We start from the raw sequence: 15,662 nt of genomic DNA, 5'->3' as shown, positions 1-15,662 counted from the left end.
GTTGTGCCGAGCTTTATCTGAAACCAAGATCAAGCTATCCCACTCCCTATCATCCTGGTGTGCTCCATCTGCCTATCCAAAAACCGCTTAAATGTCCCTAAAGTGTCTGACTCCACTATCACTGCAGGCAGTCCATTCCACACCCCAACCACTCTCTGCGTAAAGAACCTACCTCTGATATCCTTCCTATATCTCCCACCACGAACCCTATAGTTATGCCCCCTTGTAATAGCTCCATCCACCCGAGGAAATATCATAGAATAGAATCATAGAATCCCTACAGTGCAGAAGGAGGCCATTCGGCCCATCGAGTCTGCACCGACCACAATCCCACCCAGGCCCTATCCCCCACATATTTTACCCGCTAATCCCTCTAACCTACGCATCTCAGGACTCTAAGGGGAAATTTTTAACCTGGCCAATCAACCTAACCCACACATCTTTGGACTTTGAAATAGTCTTTGAACGTTCACTCTATCTAACCCCTTCATCATTTCATAAACCTCTATTAAGTCTCCCCTCAGCCTCCTCCGCTCCAGAGAGAACAGCCCTAGCTCCCTCAACCTTTCCTCATACGACCTACCCTCCAAACCAGGCAGCATCCTGGTAAATCTCCTCTGCACTCTTTCCAGCGCTTCCACATCCTTCTTATAGTGAGGTGACCAGAACTGCACACAATATTCCAAATGTGGTCTCACCAAGGTCCTGTACAGTTGCAGCATAACCCCACGGCTCTTAAACTCCAACCCCCTGTTAATAAAAGCTAACACACTATAGGCCTTCTTCACAGCTCTATCCACTTGAGTGGCAACCTTTAGAGATCTGTGGATATGGACCCCAAGATCTCTCTGTTCCTCCACAGTCTTCAGAAGCCTACCTTTGACCCTGTAATCCACATTTAAATTAGTCCTACCAAAATGAATCACCTCGCATTTATCAGGGTTAAACTCCATTTGCCATTTTTCAGCCCAGCTTTGCATCCTATCTATGTCTCTTTGCAGCCTACAACAGCCCTCCACCTCATCCACTACTCCACCAATCTTGGTGTCATCAGCAAATTTACTGATCCACCCTTCAGCCCCCTCCTCTAAGTCATTAATAAAAATCACAAAGAGCAGAGGACCAAGCACTGATCCCTGCGGCGCTCCGCTAGCAACCTGCCTCCAGTCCGAAAATTTTCCATCCACCACCACCCTCTGTCTTCGTTCATCGACCTTGTTCCGGATGCTCCTTGCATTGAAGTAGACACACTTCAACCCACCTTCCTGTCTACCGGTATCCACCTTTGACCTTGATACCTTCCCCAATACCTCACCACCCTCACTGACTTCTGGACTACAACTCCTTTTCCCACTCCCCTGACAAATTAGTTTAAATCCCCCTGAAGAGCCGTAACAAATTTCCCTCCTAGGATATTGGTGCCCCTCTGGTTCAGGTGCACCCCGTCCTGTTTGTACAGGTCCCACCTTCCCCAGAATGTGTTCCAATTATCCACGTATCTGAAACCCTCCCTCCTACACCATCCCTGCAACCACATGTTTAACTGCACTCTCTCCCTGTTCCTCAACTCGCTATCACGTGGCACCGGTAACGTACCAGAGATGACCACATGTTTCGTCTTGGCTCTCAGCTTCCAGCCCAGCTCCAGAAATTCCTGTTTTAAATCCCCGTCCCTTCTCTTACCTATGTCATTGGTACCAATGTGTACCACGACTTGTGACTGTTTCCCCTCCCCCTTCAGAATCCGGAAAACACGGTCCGAGAGGTCACGGACCTTGGCATCCGGTAGGCAACATACCATCCGTGAGTCTCTTTTGCTGCCACAGAACCTCCTATCTATCCCTCTAACTAACGAACCCCCAATTACTATTGCCCTCCCGCTCTGCCCCTTACCCTCCCGAGCCACAGAGACGGACACAGTGCTGGAGATCCTCTCACTGCGGCTCACCACTGGTATGTCGTCCCCCTCAACCGTATCCAAAGCGGAATACTTGTTGCTAAGGGGAACGACCACCGGGGATCCCTGCACGGACTGCTTCCTCCCAGCCCCTCGCACCGTCACCCATCTGTTTTCATTCCTCGGAGTAACTGTATCCCAAAAGCTTCTGTCTATGGCCACCTCTGCGTCCCTAATGATCCTAAGTTCATCCAACTCCAGCTCCAGTTCCCTAACACGGTTTTGGAGGAGCTGCAGATGGGTGCACTTCCCACAGATGTAATCAGCAGGGACACTGTCGTCGTCCCTCACCTCAAACATAGTGCAAGAGGAACATAGCACTGCCTGTACACCCATCCCCTCTAGATACCTTCCCAGTACCAGGTAGAAAGTGCAAAAATGAATTAAACTCACCCCTACTCGCCCTGTCCCCTTAAGCCCTGTGAGCCAAAGCCCTTATAGCTCACACTCTGCTTCCCACACACTACACTGCCCGCTCCCGACGCTGCCCGCTGTATACTGCAGCTTACCTTTTATACTTCACGCGCTTAAAAAACCCTTCCCAGACTCCTTAGCAGCCCACTTCCGGTTTTCACTTTAAACTTAAAATACTACTGCAAAAGTAAAGGCCAAAAAAAAACACACACTAGCTGACTAATTAAATAAATAAATAATTCACTCAATCTCTCACCAGCACTGCTGCCTCCAATCACTCCCTCTCAGCTTGCTCCAGTGGAACAATGAGGGGAAACCTCCCAGGTAACTGACTTTTAAAGTTAAAATAAAAACCCTTCCCAGACTCCTTAGCAGCCCACTTCCAGATTTCACTGTCAGTGCTGAGGGAGTGCCGCACTGTCAGAGGGTCAGTGCTGAGGGAGTGCCGCACTGTCAGAGGGTCAGTGCTGAGGGAGTGCCGCACTGTCAGAGGGTCAGTACTGAGGGAGTGCCGCACTGTCAGAGGGCCAGTGCTGAGGGAGTGCCGCACTGTCAGAGGGTCAGTGCTGAGGGAGTGCCGCACTGTCAGAGGGTCAGTGCTGAGGGAGTGCCGCACTGTCAGAGGGTCAGTGCTGAGGGAGTGCCGCACTGTCAGAGGGTCAGTGCTGAGGGAGTGCCGCACTGTCAGAGGGTCAGTGCTGAGGGAGTGCCGCACTGTCAGAGGGTCAGTGCTGAGGGAGTGCCGCACTGTCAGAGGGTCAGTGCTGAGGGAGTGCCGCACTGTCAGAGGGTCAGTGCTGAGGGAGTGCCGCACTGTCAGAGGGTCAGTGCTGAGGGAGTGCCGCACTGTCAGAGGGTCAGTGCTGAGGGAGTGCCGCACTGTCAGAGGGTCAGTGCTGAGGGAGTGCCGCACTGTCAGAGGGTCAGTGCTGAGGGAGTGCCGCACTGTCAGAGGGTCAGTGCTGAGGGAGTGCCGCACTGTCAGAGGGTCAGTGCTGAGGGAGTGCCGCACTGTCAGAGGGTCAGTGCTGAGGGAGTGCCGCACTGTCAGAGGGTCAGTGCTGAGGGAGTGCCGCACTGTCAGAGGGTCAGTGCTGAGGGAGTGCCGCACTGTCAGAGGGTCAGTGCTGAGGGAGTGCCGCACTGTCAGAGGGTCAGTGCTGAGGGAGTGCCGCACTGTCAGAGGGTCAGTGCTGAGGGAGTGCCGCACTGTCAGAGGGTCAGTGCTGAGGGAGTGCCGCACTGTCAGAGGGTCAGTGCTGAGGGAGTGCCGCACTGTCAGAGGGTCAGTGCTGAGGGAGTGCCGCACTGTCAGAGGGTCAGTGCTGAGGGAGTGCCGCACTGTCAGAGGGTCAGTGCTGAGGGAGTGCCGCACTGTCAGAGGGTCAGTGCTGAGGGAGTGCCGCACTGTCAGAGGGTCAGTGCTGAGGGAGTGCCGCACTGTCAGAGGGTCAGTGCTGAGGGAGTGCCGCACTGTCAGAGGGTCAGTGCTGAGGGAGTGCCGCACTGTCAGAGGGTCAGTGCTGCGGGAGTGCCGCACTGTCAGAGGGTCAGTGCTGAGGGAGTGCTGCACTGTCAGAGGGTCAGTGCTGAGGGAGTGCTGCACTGTCAGAGGGTCAGTGCTGAGGGAGTGCCGCACTGTCAGAGGGTCAGTGCTGAGGGAGTGCCGCACTGTCAGAGGGTCAGTGCTGAGGGAGTGCTGCACTGTCAGAGGGTCAGTACTGAGGGAGTGCCGCACTGTCAGAGGGTCAGTACTGAGGGAGTGCTGCACTGTCAGAGGGTCAGTGCTGAGGGAGTGCTGCACTGTCAGAGGGTCAGCGCTGAGGGAGTGCCGCACTGTCAGAGGATCAGTGCTGAGGGAGTGCCGCACTGTCAGAGGGTCAGTGTTGAGGGAGTGCCGCACTGTCAGAGGGTCAGTGCTGAGGGAGTGCCGCACTGTCAGAGGGTCAGTGCTGAGGGAGTGCCGCACTGTCAGGAAGGGGTTTGGGATTGGGACTGTGTACAGTGGGAGTGAACGGGAAGGGGTTTGGGATTGTGTACAGTGGGAGTGAATGGGAAGGGGTTTGGGATTGGAATTGTGTACAGTGGGAGTGAACGGGAAGGGGTTTGGGATTGGGATTGTGTACAGTGGGAGTGAATGGGAAGGGTTTGGGATTGTGTACAGTGGGAGTGAACGGGAAGGGGATTGGGATTGTGTACAGTGGGAGTGAACGGGACGGGGATTGGGATTGTGTACAGTGGGAGTGAACGGGAAGGGGTTTGGGATTGGGATTGTGTACAGTGGGAGTGAACGGGAAGGGGTTTGGGATTGTGTGCAGTGGGAGTGAACGGGAAGGGGATTGGGATTGTGTACAGTGGGAGTGAACGGGAAGGGGTTTGGGATTGGGATTGTGTACAGTGGGAGTGAACGGGAAGAGGTTTGGGATTGTGTACAGTGGGAGTGAATGAGAAGGGGATTGGGATTGCGTGCAGTGGGAGTGAACGGGAAGGGGATTGGGATTGTGTACAGTGGGAGTTTCCGGGAAGGGGATTGAGATTGTGTACAGTGGGAGTGACCGGGAAGGGGATTGGGATTGTTTACAGTGGGAGTGAACGGGAAGGGGTTTCGGATTGGGATTGTGTACAGTGGGAGTGAACGGGAAGGGGATTGGGATTGTGCACAGTGGGAGTGAATGGGAAGGGGTTTCGGATTGGGATTGTGTACAGTGGGAGTGAACAGGAAGGGGATTGGAATTGTGTACAGTGGGAGTGAACGGGAAGGGGATTGGGATTGTGTACAGTGGGAGTGAACGGGAAGGGGATTTGGGATATTAGTTTGGCATTCACAGAGATAGGTTTAAACTGCGGTGTGAGTGCTGTCAATTCCCCAAAGAGGTTTTGCTCAGTCCCGAAGGTATGGAAATGTTTGTAATGTGATTTCTTGTTGTGCCTCCCCATCCCCCCACTGTGCCCCCCCGCGCCCCTCCCCCACCACCCCGTGGCCTCCCCACCCCCCCGTGGCCTCCCCACCCCCTCCCCCACCCTCAGTGCCTCAGTGATGAGTCAGCGGCTGCTGGAAGGTTCCCTGGTTCCCGTGGACCATCCCTTTGCCGCAGTCACACGGGTTTATTTATTGAAGTGCATTCCACTGCTGACAGTCTCCAACTCTTAACCCTTTGGGAGCCGGTTTATCGGAGCCACGCGCACAGCTCGGGATTCCGGGATGTTGGACTGGCTGTGCTGCAGAGGATCAGTCCTGTCGGGCTGGGTGGGGTTCTCCCCGGACCTGGGGAGCAGCACCAAGGGGGAACAGGCGGCGGAATAACCAGACCCCTGCCTCACAGCCTCTGTTACCCGGGAATATCGGGATGGTGTTGCAACTTAAACATCAGGTACCAATCTACTCCAACTCACCAACACAAGCCAACACCACCCCAAACCTCATCCTGAACAGCTCCTCACAGCCCAGTAACGCTTCGGCGTCAGGTCAACGTGGAGGCAAATAAAGATAGGTCCCATTACCACACAGCAAGCCCAACCCATTCCCAGGGGCAGGATGTTAATGAGGTCAACTCCCTCTACACTGTCCCCATCAAACACTCCCAGGGCAGGTACAGCACGGGGTTAGATACAGAGTAAAGCTCCCTCTACACTGTCCCCATCAAACACTCCCAGGGCAGGTACAGCACGGGGTTAGATACAGAGTAAAGCTGCCTCTACACTGTCCCCCATCAAACACTCCCAGGACAGGTACAGCACGGGGTTAGATACAGAGTAAAGCTGCCTCTACACTGTCCCCATCAAACACTCCCAGGACAGGTACAGCACGGGGTTAGATACAGAGTAAAGCTCCCTCTACACTGTCCCCATCAAACACCCCCAGGACAGGTACAGCACGGGGTTAGATACAGAGTAAAGCTGCCTCTACACTGTCCCCCATCAAACACTCCCAGGACAGGTACAGCACGGGGTTAGATACAAAGTAAAGCTCCCTCTACACTGTCCCCCATCAAACACTCCCAGGACAGGTACAGCACGGGGTTAGATACAGAGTAAAGCTGCCTCTACACTGTCCCCATCAAACACTCCCAGGACAGGTACAGCACGGGGTTAGATACAGAGTAAAGCTCCCTCTACACTGTCCCCATCAAACACCCCCAGGACAGGTACAGCACGGGGTTAGATACAGAGTAAAGCTGCCTCTACACTGTCCCCCATCAAACACTCCCAGGACAGGTACAGCACGGGGTTAGATACAAAGTAAAGCTCCCTCTACACTGTCCCCCATCAAACACTCCCAGGACAGGTACAGCACGGGGTTAGATACAGAGTAAAGCTGCCTCTACACTGTCCCCATCAAACACTCCCAGGACAGGTACAGCACGGGGTTAGATACAGAGTAAAGCTCCCTCTACACTGTCCCCCATCAAACACTCCCAGGACAGGTACAGCACGGGGTTAGATACAGAGTAAAGCTGCCTCTACACTGTCCCCATCAAACACTCCCAGGACAGGTACAGCACGGGGTTAGATACAGAGTAAAGCTCCCTCTACACTGTCCCCCATCAAACACTCCCAGGACAGGTACAGCACGGGGTTAGATACAGAGTAAAGCTGCCTCTACACTGTCCCCCATCAAACACTCCCAGGACAGGTACAGCACGGGGTTAGATACAGAGTAAAGCTCCCTCTACACTGTCCCCCATCAAACACTCCCAGGACAGGTACAGCACGGGGTTAGATACAGAGTAAACCTCCCTCTACACTGTCCCCATCAATCACTCCCAGGACAGGTACAGCACGGGGTCAGATACAGAATAAACCTCCCTCTACACTGTCCCCATCAAACACTCCCAGGACAGGTACAGCACGGGGTTAGATACAGAGTAAAGCTCCCTCTACACTGTCCCCCATCAAACACTCCCAGGACAGGTACAGCACGGGGTTAGATACAGAGTAAAGCTCCCTCTACCCTGTCCCCATCAAACACTCCCAGGATAGGTACAGCACGGGGTTAGATACAGAGTAAAGCTCCCTCTACACTGTCCCCATCAAACACTCCCAGGACAGGTACAGCACGGGGTTAGATACAGAGTAAAGCTCCCTCTACACTGTCCCCATCAAACACTCCCAGGACCGGTACAGCACGGGGTTAGATACAGAGTAAAGCTCCCTCTACACTGTCCCCATCAAACACTCCCAGGACAGGTACAGCACGGGGTTAGATACAGAGTAAAGCTCCCTCTACACTGTCCCCATCAAACACTCCCAGGACAGGTACAGCACGGGGTTAGATACAGAGTAAAGCTCCCTCTACACTGTCCCCATCAAACACTCCCAGGACAGGTACAGCACGGGGTTAGGTACAGAGTAAAGCTCCCCCTACACTGTCCCCCATCAAACACTCCCAGGACAGGTACAGCACGGCGTTAGATACAGAGTAAAGCTCCCTCTACACTGTCCCCATCAAACACTCCCAGGACAGGTACAGCACGGGGTTAGATACAGAGTAAAGCTCCCTCTACACTGTCCCCCATCAAACACTCCCAGGACAGGTACAGCACGGGGTTAGATACAGAGTAACGGTCTTGGTGAAGCATTCGAAAAGGAAATTGGCTGGGGACTTGTGGGAAATAAACCCATCGAACCCGGGGAATGGGGCGAGGGAATGGGACTGATGCAGATACTCTGCAGGGAGCGAGTAAGCTCTCAGTTGGCAGAATGGCTTCCTGCAGTGCTGCACTCACTCTATGACAAGCAGTGGTTCAGCCGTCACACAGTGGCATAGTGGTTTGCACTGCTGCCTCACAGAGTCAGGGACCTGGCTTCAATTCTGGCCTTGTGGAGTTTGCACGTTCTCCCCGTGTCTGCATGGGTTTCCTTCGGGTGTTCTGGTTTCCTCCCACAGTCCAAAACTCTACAGGTTGGGTGGATTGGCCGTGCTAAATTGTCCCTTAGTGTCCAAACATGTGCAGGTTGGGTGGATTGGCCATGCTAAATGCCCAGGGTTATGGGGATAGGACTGAGTGGAGGGCCTGAGTAAGATGTTCTGATCGAGTCAGTGCAGACTCGATGGGCTGAATGGCCACTTTCTGCACTGTCGAGATGCTAGGATTGTGGCGGGATTCCATTGGGAATTTTCACAAGGCTTTGCAAGTGGTTGCGGAGCCCGAGGGAGTGGAATGAAGCGGAGTGTGGTACTTACGAAGGATATGCAGGCAGCAAGCAGTAATATCCGCACCAGGAGATCTTCAAACTGATCCAGCACTAGAGACCAGAGAGACTTCCCTGAACAGAGGGAGAGAGAAAGAAAATGGGAGCAAGGCAGAGGTACAGAGAAGGAGAGTGCGAGGCAAGGGAGGGAAGACAGGGGCTTGGCGTGGGGGAGGGGGGGAGGGGGGGAGGGGGGGAGGGGGGGGAGGGGGGGGAGTGGGGGGAGTGGGGGGGGAGTGGGGGGAGTGGGGGGAGGGGGGGGGGGGGAGGGAGGGGGAGAGGGAGGGGGAGAGGGAGGGCGGGGGATATGATAGAGGGAGAGAGGGAGAGAGAGAGCAATCCATTACCACACACACAAGCAAAGCTTTCTTCCATGATTATCAGCTGAAGGCATCAGAACAAGAATCGCAGAAGCTCATGGGTAGTGAAAGGGTTAAACTGAAAACCAAGGGTTCCTGCTCCTGATCACTGTCCAGTGATCCCTGGGTTAGAGAGAGAGGGGGAAATCAGCCAGGGTTCCTGCTCCTGATCCCTGTCCAGTGATCCCTGGGTTAGAGAGAGAGGGGAAATCAGCCAGGGTTCCTGCTCCTGATCCCTGTCCAGTGATCCCTGGGTTAGAGAGAGAGGGGAAATCAGCCAGGGTTCCTGCTCCTGATCCCTGTCCAGTGATCCCTGGGTTAGAGAGAGTGGGGAAATCAGCCAGGGTTCCTGCTCCCGATCACTGTCCAGTGATCCCTGGGTTAGAGAGAGAGGGGAAATCAGCCAGGGTTCCTGCTCCCGATCACTGTCCAGTGATCCCTGGGTTAGAGAGAGAGGGGAAATCAGCCAGGGTTCCTGCTCCTGATCACTGTCCAGTGATCCCTGGGTTAGAGAGAGAGAGAGAAGAGAGGAAATCAGCCAGGGTTCCTGCTCCCGATCACTGTCCAGTGATCCCTGGGTTAGAGAGAGAGAGAGGGGAGATCAGCCAGGGATCCCGCTACTGATCCCTGTCCAGTGATCCCTGGGTTAGAGAGAGAGAGAGAGGGGAGATCAGCCAGGGATCCCGCTACTGATCACTAAATAGTGATGCCTGGGTTAGAGATTGACCATGGTAAACTGTCCCTTAGTGTCCAAAGAATTTTTTAAAAGTTTATTTATTAGTGTCACAAGTCGGCTTACATTAACACTGCAATGAAGTTACTGTGAAAATCCCCCAGTCACCACACTCCGGCGCCTGTTTGGGTACACTGAGAGAGAATTTCGGACTGTGGGAGGAAACCGGAGCGCCCGGAGGAAACCCACGCAGACATGGGGAGAACATGCAGACTCCGCACAGACAGTGACCCAAGCTGGGAATCGAACCCGGGACCCTGGCGCTGTGAGGCAGCAGCGCTAACCCACTGGGCCACCCCATGTGTAGATGTGTAGGTTGGGTGGAATAGCCGGGTAAATACTTGGGATTTTAGGGGCAGGCCCTGGGAAACATGCTCTGAGGGAGGGTCGGTGCAGGGCCAATGGGCCGAATGGCCTCCTTCTGCATTGTTGGGATTTTCTGATCTGCTCAGTGAGTGAGCATCCACGGGCCTCTGGCATTGGAGAATTCAGAATATTCACCACCCTCTGAGTGGAGACATTTCTCAGCTCTGTCCGGACATGGCTGCCCCTTTTCCCTGAGACTCCCGTTCCAGCCTCTCCCGGGGGAACAGCCTCTCAGTGTCTCTCCTGTCAAACTCCCAAAGGATCTGCTATGTCCCAATGAGATCATCTCCAAGGAATATCGGAATGGCCAACTCAATCTCTCCTCACAGAACAATCTCCATATCCCAGCAGTCAGCTCAGCGAACCTTTGTTACACTTCCCACCAGGACAGGGATGGCCTTCCTTCGGGAAAGAGTCCAAAACTTTACACCCCAGCTGTGGGTCTGATACAAGAGCAAGACTTCCACACTCAGATCTTTCTATATTCATTCCTGGGACACGGGTGTCGCTGGGCGGGGGCAGCGTTTACTCCCCATCCCTAGTTGCCCCTTGAGGGGGTGGTGGGTGAGCCGCCATCTTCAACCCGTTGCAGCCCCTGAGGTGTAGGTCCACCCACAGTGCTGTTAGGGAGGGAGTTCCAGGATTGTTATTGGACATCAGTCAGTCCCGTGTGGTGTAGGTCCACCCACAGTGCTGTTAGGGAGGGAGTTCCAGGATTGTTATTGGACATCAGTCAGTCCCCGTGTGGTGTAGGTACACCCACAGTGCTGTTAGGGAGGGAGTTCCAGGATTGTTATTGGACATGTCAGTCCCGTGTGGTGTAGGTACACCCACAGTGCTGTTAGGGAGGGAGTTCCAGGATTGTTATTGGACATCAGTCAGTCCATGTGGTGTAGGTACACCCACAGCGCTGTTAGGGAGGGAGTTCCAGGATTTTGACCCAGCGACAGTGAAGGAACAGCCGATATATTTCCAAGTCGGGATGGTGAGTGACTCGGAGGGGAGCCTCCAGGTGGGGGTGTTCCCAGGTATCTGCTGCCCTTGTCCTTCTAGATGGTAGAGGTGGTGGGTTTGGAAGGTGCTGCCTAAGGAGCCTTGGTGAGTCGCTGCGGTGCATCTTGTAGACGGTACACACGGCTGTCACTGTGCGTCGGTGGTGGAGGGAGTGAGTGTTTGTGGTTAGCGTGTCGATTGAGAGGGGCTGCTTTGTCCTGGATGGTGTTGAGCTTCTCGAGTGTTGTTGGGAGCCGCACCCATCCAGGCGAGTGGAGAGTGTTCCATCCCACTCCTGACTGTGTCCTTGTGGATGGTGGACAGGCTTTGGGGAGTCAGGAGGTGAGTTACTCTCCGCAGGATTCCCAGCCTCTGGCCTGCTCTGGGAGCCGCTGTGTTTATCTGGCTGGGTCCAGTTGAGTTTCTGGTAACTCCCAGGATGGTGAGAGTGGGAGAGGGGATTCAGTGATGGTCACACCATTGAATATCAAAGGGCGATGGGTTAGAGTCTCTCTTATTGATGAGGGTCATTGCCTGGCATGTGTGAGGCGTGAATGTTATTTGCCACTTGTCAGCCCAGCCTGGATATTGTCCAGATCTTGCTGCGTTTGAACACGGACTGCTCCAATACCTGAGGAGTTGTGAATGGTGGTGAACATTGTGAATCATCGGTGAACATCCCCACTCTGACCTGTCCCCACCTTGCACTGAAGGCAGTTATTTGCCTTGCTAATGGCACGGTGTTGTGTTCCAGCGATTTGTGGGTAAAAGCACCCAGATCCTGGTGAATAACAGCAATTCCCCACTCTGCCATCTCACAGAAAGAAAAGAAACGCAGCTTTTCTATTCTTCCCACACTGAAGTGGAGAACTTTTCCCCCACATCTACCTGCTGCCCTCCGGCCCCCATCACTTAACCGTGTCCATGTATCTCTAAGTATCGTCCTCGCTGGCTCTGCGCTGTCCCCGCGCTGTCCCCGCACACGGGTCATTGAAGGTGAGAGTCCTGGATTAGTTAAATCGGGAACGCCGCAGGGGCCTGAGGTGGACAGGGACTGAAGCAGTAAAAATAGGCACGGTAGCTAATCAGGGCCAGAAGAGAAATAATTGAGGGAATATTAACTTTTGGGCTGTGCGATAAAAAGGACTTTGTGAAAGGACACACGGACCTCGGAAAGAGAGCTGCATTAAACACTGGCACGGCTCCAAGGCTTAGATTAGGAGATCAGTCTGTGTATCCAGTCCTCTGGAATATACGTTAAGGTGAGGTTATCCTTTTTATAAAAAAAACAGAACGTGAAAGGGCCTGATTTAGATCGGGCGAGACGTGCTCTGCTAGTCGGGGAGGGGCTGGGTTTAAAAGTGAGGGAAAGGGTTTAGAACGAGGGGACGCTGCCTTCAAACGCAGAGTGGAATTTCCCCGTCTCGCTCACCACGGGAATCGCAGCGGGCGGGACACGGAGCGCACAAAGGTCCGTCAACCTCGGCGGGATTTTCCAGGTCTTGGGGCGAGAAGCGGCTGGAAAATCCCTCCCAGAGTCTGAGCATCCGGGATAGGCACAGTAAGAGTTTTAACAACACCAGGTTAAAGTCCAACAGGTTTATTTAAATCTGATTTCCACTTCATCTGACGAAGGAGCAGCGCTCCAAAAGCTAATGGTATTTGCTACCAAATGAACCTGTTGGACTTTAACCTGGTGTTAAAACTGTTACTGTGTTCACCCCAGTCCAACGCCGCCATCTCCACATCCGGGATAGGATCAGGAATACATCCCTCATACAAAGTATGGAACTCAGCCCCATAAAGATAGAACGGTTGCTTAGTGGGGGAAGGAGAGGGGGTCAGGATTCATCTGGAATCTGACATCAGTAGATTTTGGAGAGATAAGGACTTGGAAGCAAGGCAGGTGGAGGTGGAACATATCAGCAACAACTGAGTGGCAGAAAGGACATGATGGGCTGAATGGCTTCCTGTTCCTGTGTAACAGGCTGGAGAAGGGGCTGAATGGGGCCTCCTCCTGTTCCTGTGTAACAGGCTGGAGAAGGGGCTGAATGGCCTCCTCCTGTTCCTGTGTCACAGATTGGAGAAGGGGCTGAATGGCCTCCTCCTGTTCCTGTGCAACAGGCTGGAGAAGGGGCTGAATGGGGCCTCCTCCTGTTCCTGTGTAACAGGCTGGAGAAGGGGCTGAATGGCCTCCTCCTGTTCCTGTGTAACAGGCTGGAGAAGGGGCTGAATGGCCTCCTGTTCCTGTGTAACAGGCTGGAGAAGGGGCTGAATGGCCTCCTCCTGTTCCTGTGTAACAGGCTGGAGAAGGGGCTGAATGGCCTCCTCCTGTTCCTGTGTAACAGGCTGGAGAAGGGGCTGAATGGAGCCTCCTCCTGTTCCTGTGTAACAGGCTGGAGAAGGGGCTGAATGGCCTCCTCCTGTTCCTGTGTAACAGGCTGGAGAAGGGGCTGAATGGGGCCTCCTCCTGTTCCTGTGTAACAGGCTGGAGAAGGGGCTGAATGGCCTCCTCCTGTTCCTATGTAACAGGCTGGAGAAGGGGCTGAATGGGGCCTCCTCCTGTTCCTGTGTAACAGGCTGGAGAAGGGGCTGAATGGCCTCCTCCTGTTCCTGTGTAACAGGCTGGAGAAGGGGCTGAATGGGGCCTCCTCCTGATCCTGTGTAACAGGCTGGAGAAGGGGCTGAATGGCCTCCTCCTGTTCCTGTGTAACAGGCTGGAGAAGGGGCTGAATGGGGCCTCCTCCTGTTCCTGTGGAACAGGCTGGAGAAGGGGCTGAATGGCCTCCTCCTGTTCCTGTGTAACAGGCTGGAGAAGGGGCTGAATGGCCTCCTCCTGTTCCTGGGTAACAGGCTGGAGAAGGGGCTGAATGGCCTCCTCCTGTTCCTGTGTAACAGGCTGAAGAAGGGGCTGAATGGCCTCCTGTTCCTGTGCAACAGGCTGGAGAAGGGGCTGAATGGCCTCCTCCTGTTCCTGTGTAACAGGCTGGAGAAGGGGCTGAATGGCCTCCTGTTCCTGTGTAACAGGCTGGAGAAGGGGCTGAATGGCCTCCTCCTGTTCCTGTGTAACAGGCTGGAGAAGGGGCTGAATGGGGCCTCCTCCTGTTCCTGTGTAACAGGCTGGAGAAGGGGCTGAATGGGGCCTCCTCCTGTTCCTGTGTAACAGGCTGGATAAGGGGCTGAATGGGGCCTCCTCCTGTTCCTGTGTAACAGGCTGGAGAAGGGGCTGAATGGGGCCTCCACCTGTTCCTGTGTAACAGGCTGGAGAAGGGGCTGAATGGCCTCCTCCTGTTCCTGTGTAACAGGCTGGAGAAGGGGCTGAATGGCCTCCTCCTGTTCCTGTGTAACAGGCTGGAGAAGGGGCTGAATGGCCTCCTCCTGTTCCCTGTGTAACAGGCTGGAGAAGGGGCTGAATGGGGTCTCCTCCTGTTCCTGTGTAACAGGCTGGAGAAGGGGCTGAATGGGGCCTCCTCCTGTTCCTGTGTAACAGGCTGGAGAAGGGGCTGAATGGGGCCTCCTCCTGTTCCTGTGTAACAGGCTGGAGAAGGGGCTGAATGGCCTCCTCCTGTTCCTGTGTAACAGGCTGGAGAAGGGGCTGAATGGGACCTCCTCCTGTTCCTGTGTAACAGGCTGGAGAAGGGGCTGAATGGGGCCTCCTCCTGTTCCTGTGTAACAGGCTGGAGAAGGGGCTGAATGGGGCCTCCTCCTGTTCCTGTGTAACAGGCTGGAGAAGGGGCTGAATGGCCTCCTCCTGTTCCTGTGTAACAGGCTGGAGAAGGGGCTGAATGGGGGTAAGGGCCGATTATTCTGGGCTGAGAGGAGGAGAGGGTTGTGAATCGCTGGAATCCTCTGTCACAGAGGGTTGTGGATGCTCCATCACTGAAGGCTGAGGTAGCCTCGCAGCGTCTGAGGGAATGAAGGGATACAGGGAGCGAGCGGGAACATGGGATTGGGGTTGACGATCAGCCCTGACTGTATTGGCTGGCAGAGCGGGCGCGCTGGGCCTGCTGTGATTTCTCACGTTGCGACGTGTATGAGCTGTATCACAGTCCGAGGTTACAGAGGTTTCCATACCTTCTTCCGCTGGGAGTTCTGAGCAAACACGAGGTGCAGCCACATGGAAGAGAGAGAGAGAGAGAGAGACGGTATTAGAGAGCATTGAAACACGGGTGGTGACACAGTCACCCTGCGTTCCTACAACACCAAACACCGAGCAGGTTACAATCACCAACCGTGCAGCACGCAAACCGCCACCAACAAGCGGGGGCCATGTTACACCTGCCCAACTTCACAATCCCAGCACACCCACAGCGAGCAACTCTCAACTCAAACTGACTCCCTCCCGCCCCCTCTCCCTCCCCCCACCCCACCCTGCCCCCCTCTCCCTCCCCCCGCCCCACCCTGCCCCCCTCTCCCTCCCTCCCCCCCCACCCTGCCCCCCCCTCCCCCCCCCACCCTGCCCCCCTCTCCCTCCCCCCGCCCCACCCTGCCCCCCTCTCCCTCCCCCCGCCCCACCCTGCCCCCCTCTCCCTCCCCCACCCCGCCCTGCCCCCCTCTCCCTCCCCCCACCCCACCCTGCCCCCCTCTCCCTCCCCCCACCCCGCCCTGCCCCCCTCTCCCTCCCCCCACCCCGCCCTGCCCCCCTCTC

The 15,662-nt window shown here is 55.0% G+C and overlaps 1 protein-coding gene across 1 annotated transcript in view; it reads right to left on the bottom strand.

Moving 5' to 3' along the window:
• Positions 1-15,662, bottom strand: part of LOC144488561 (sarcoplasmic/endoplasmic reticulum calcium ATPase 2-like) — a gene marked incomplete at its 3' end in the record, with an annotated part of 58,894 nt that overhangs the window by 23,354 nt on the left and 19,878 nt on the right. Inside the window, exons 2-3 of the mRNA XM_078206622.1 lie at positions 15,089-15,106; positions 8,556-8,638 (exon numbers count right to left, since the gene is read on the bottom strand). Coding sequence (XP_078062748.1) covers positions 8,556-8,638; positions 15,089-15,106 — 101 coding nt within the window. The remainder of the gene's footprint in view (positions 1-8,555; positions 8,639-15,088; positions 15,107-15,662) is intronic.

This window comes from Mustelus asterias, unplaced genomic scaffold (assembly GCF_964213995.1).
Source record: "Mustelus asterias unplaced genomic scaffold, sMusAst1.hap1.1 HAP1_SCAFFOLD_1665, whole genome shotgun sequence".
NCBI lineage: Eukaryota > Metazoa > Chordata > Chondrichthyes > Carcharhiniformes > Triakidae > Mustelus > Mustelus asterias.
Note: the sequence above shows the minus strand (reverse complement) of the source record. Positions and strands in the feature narration are given on the sequence as shown.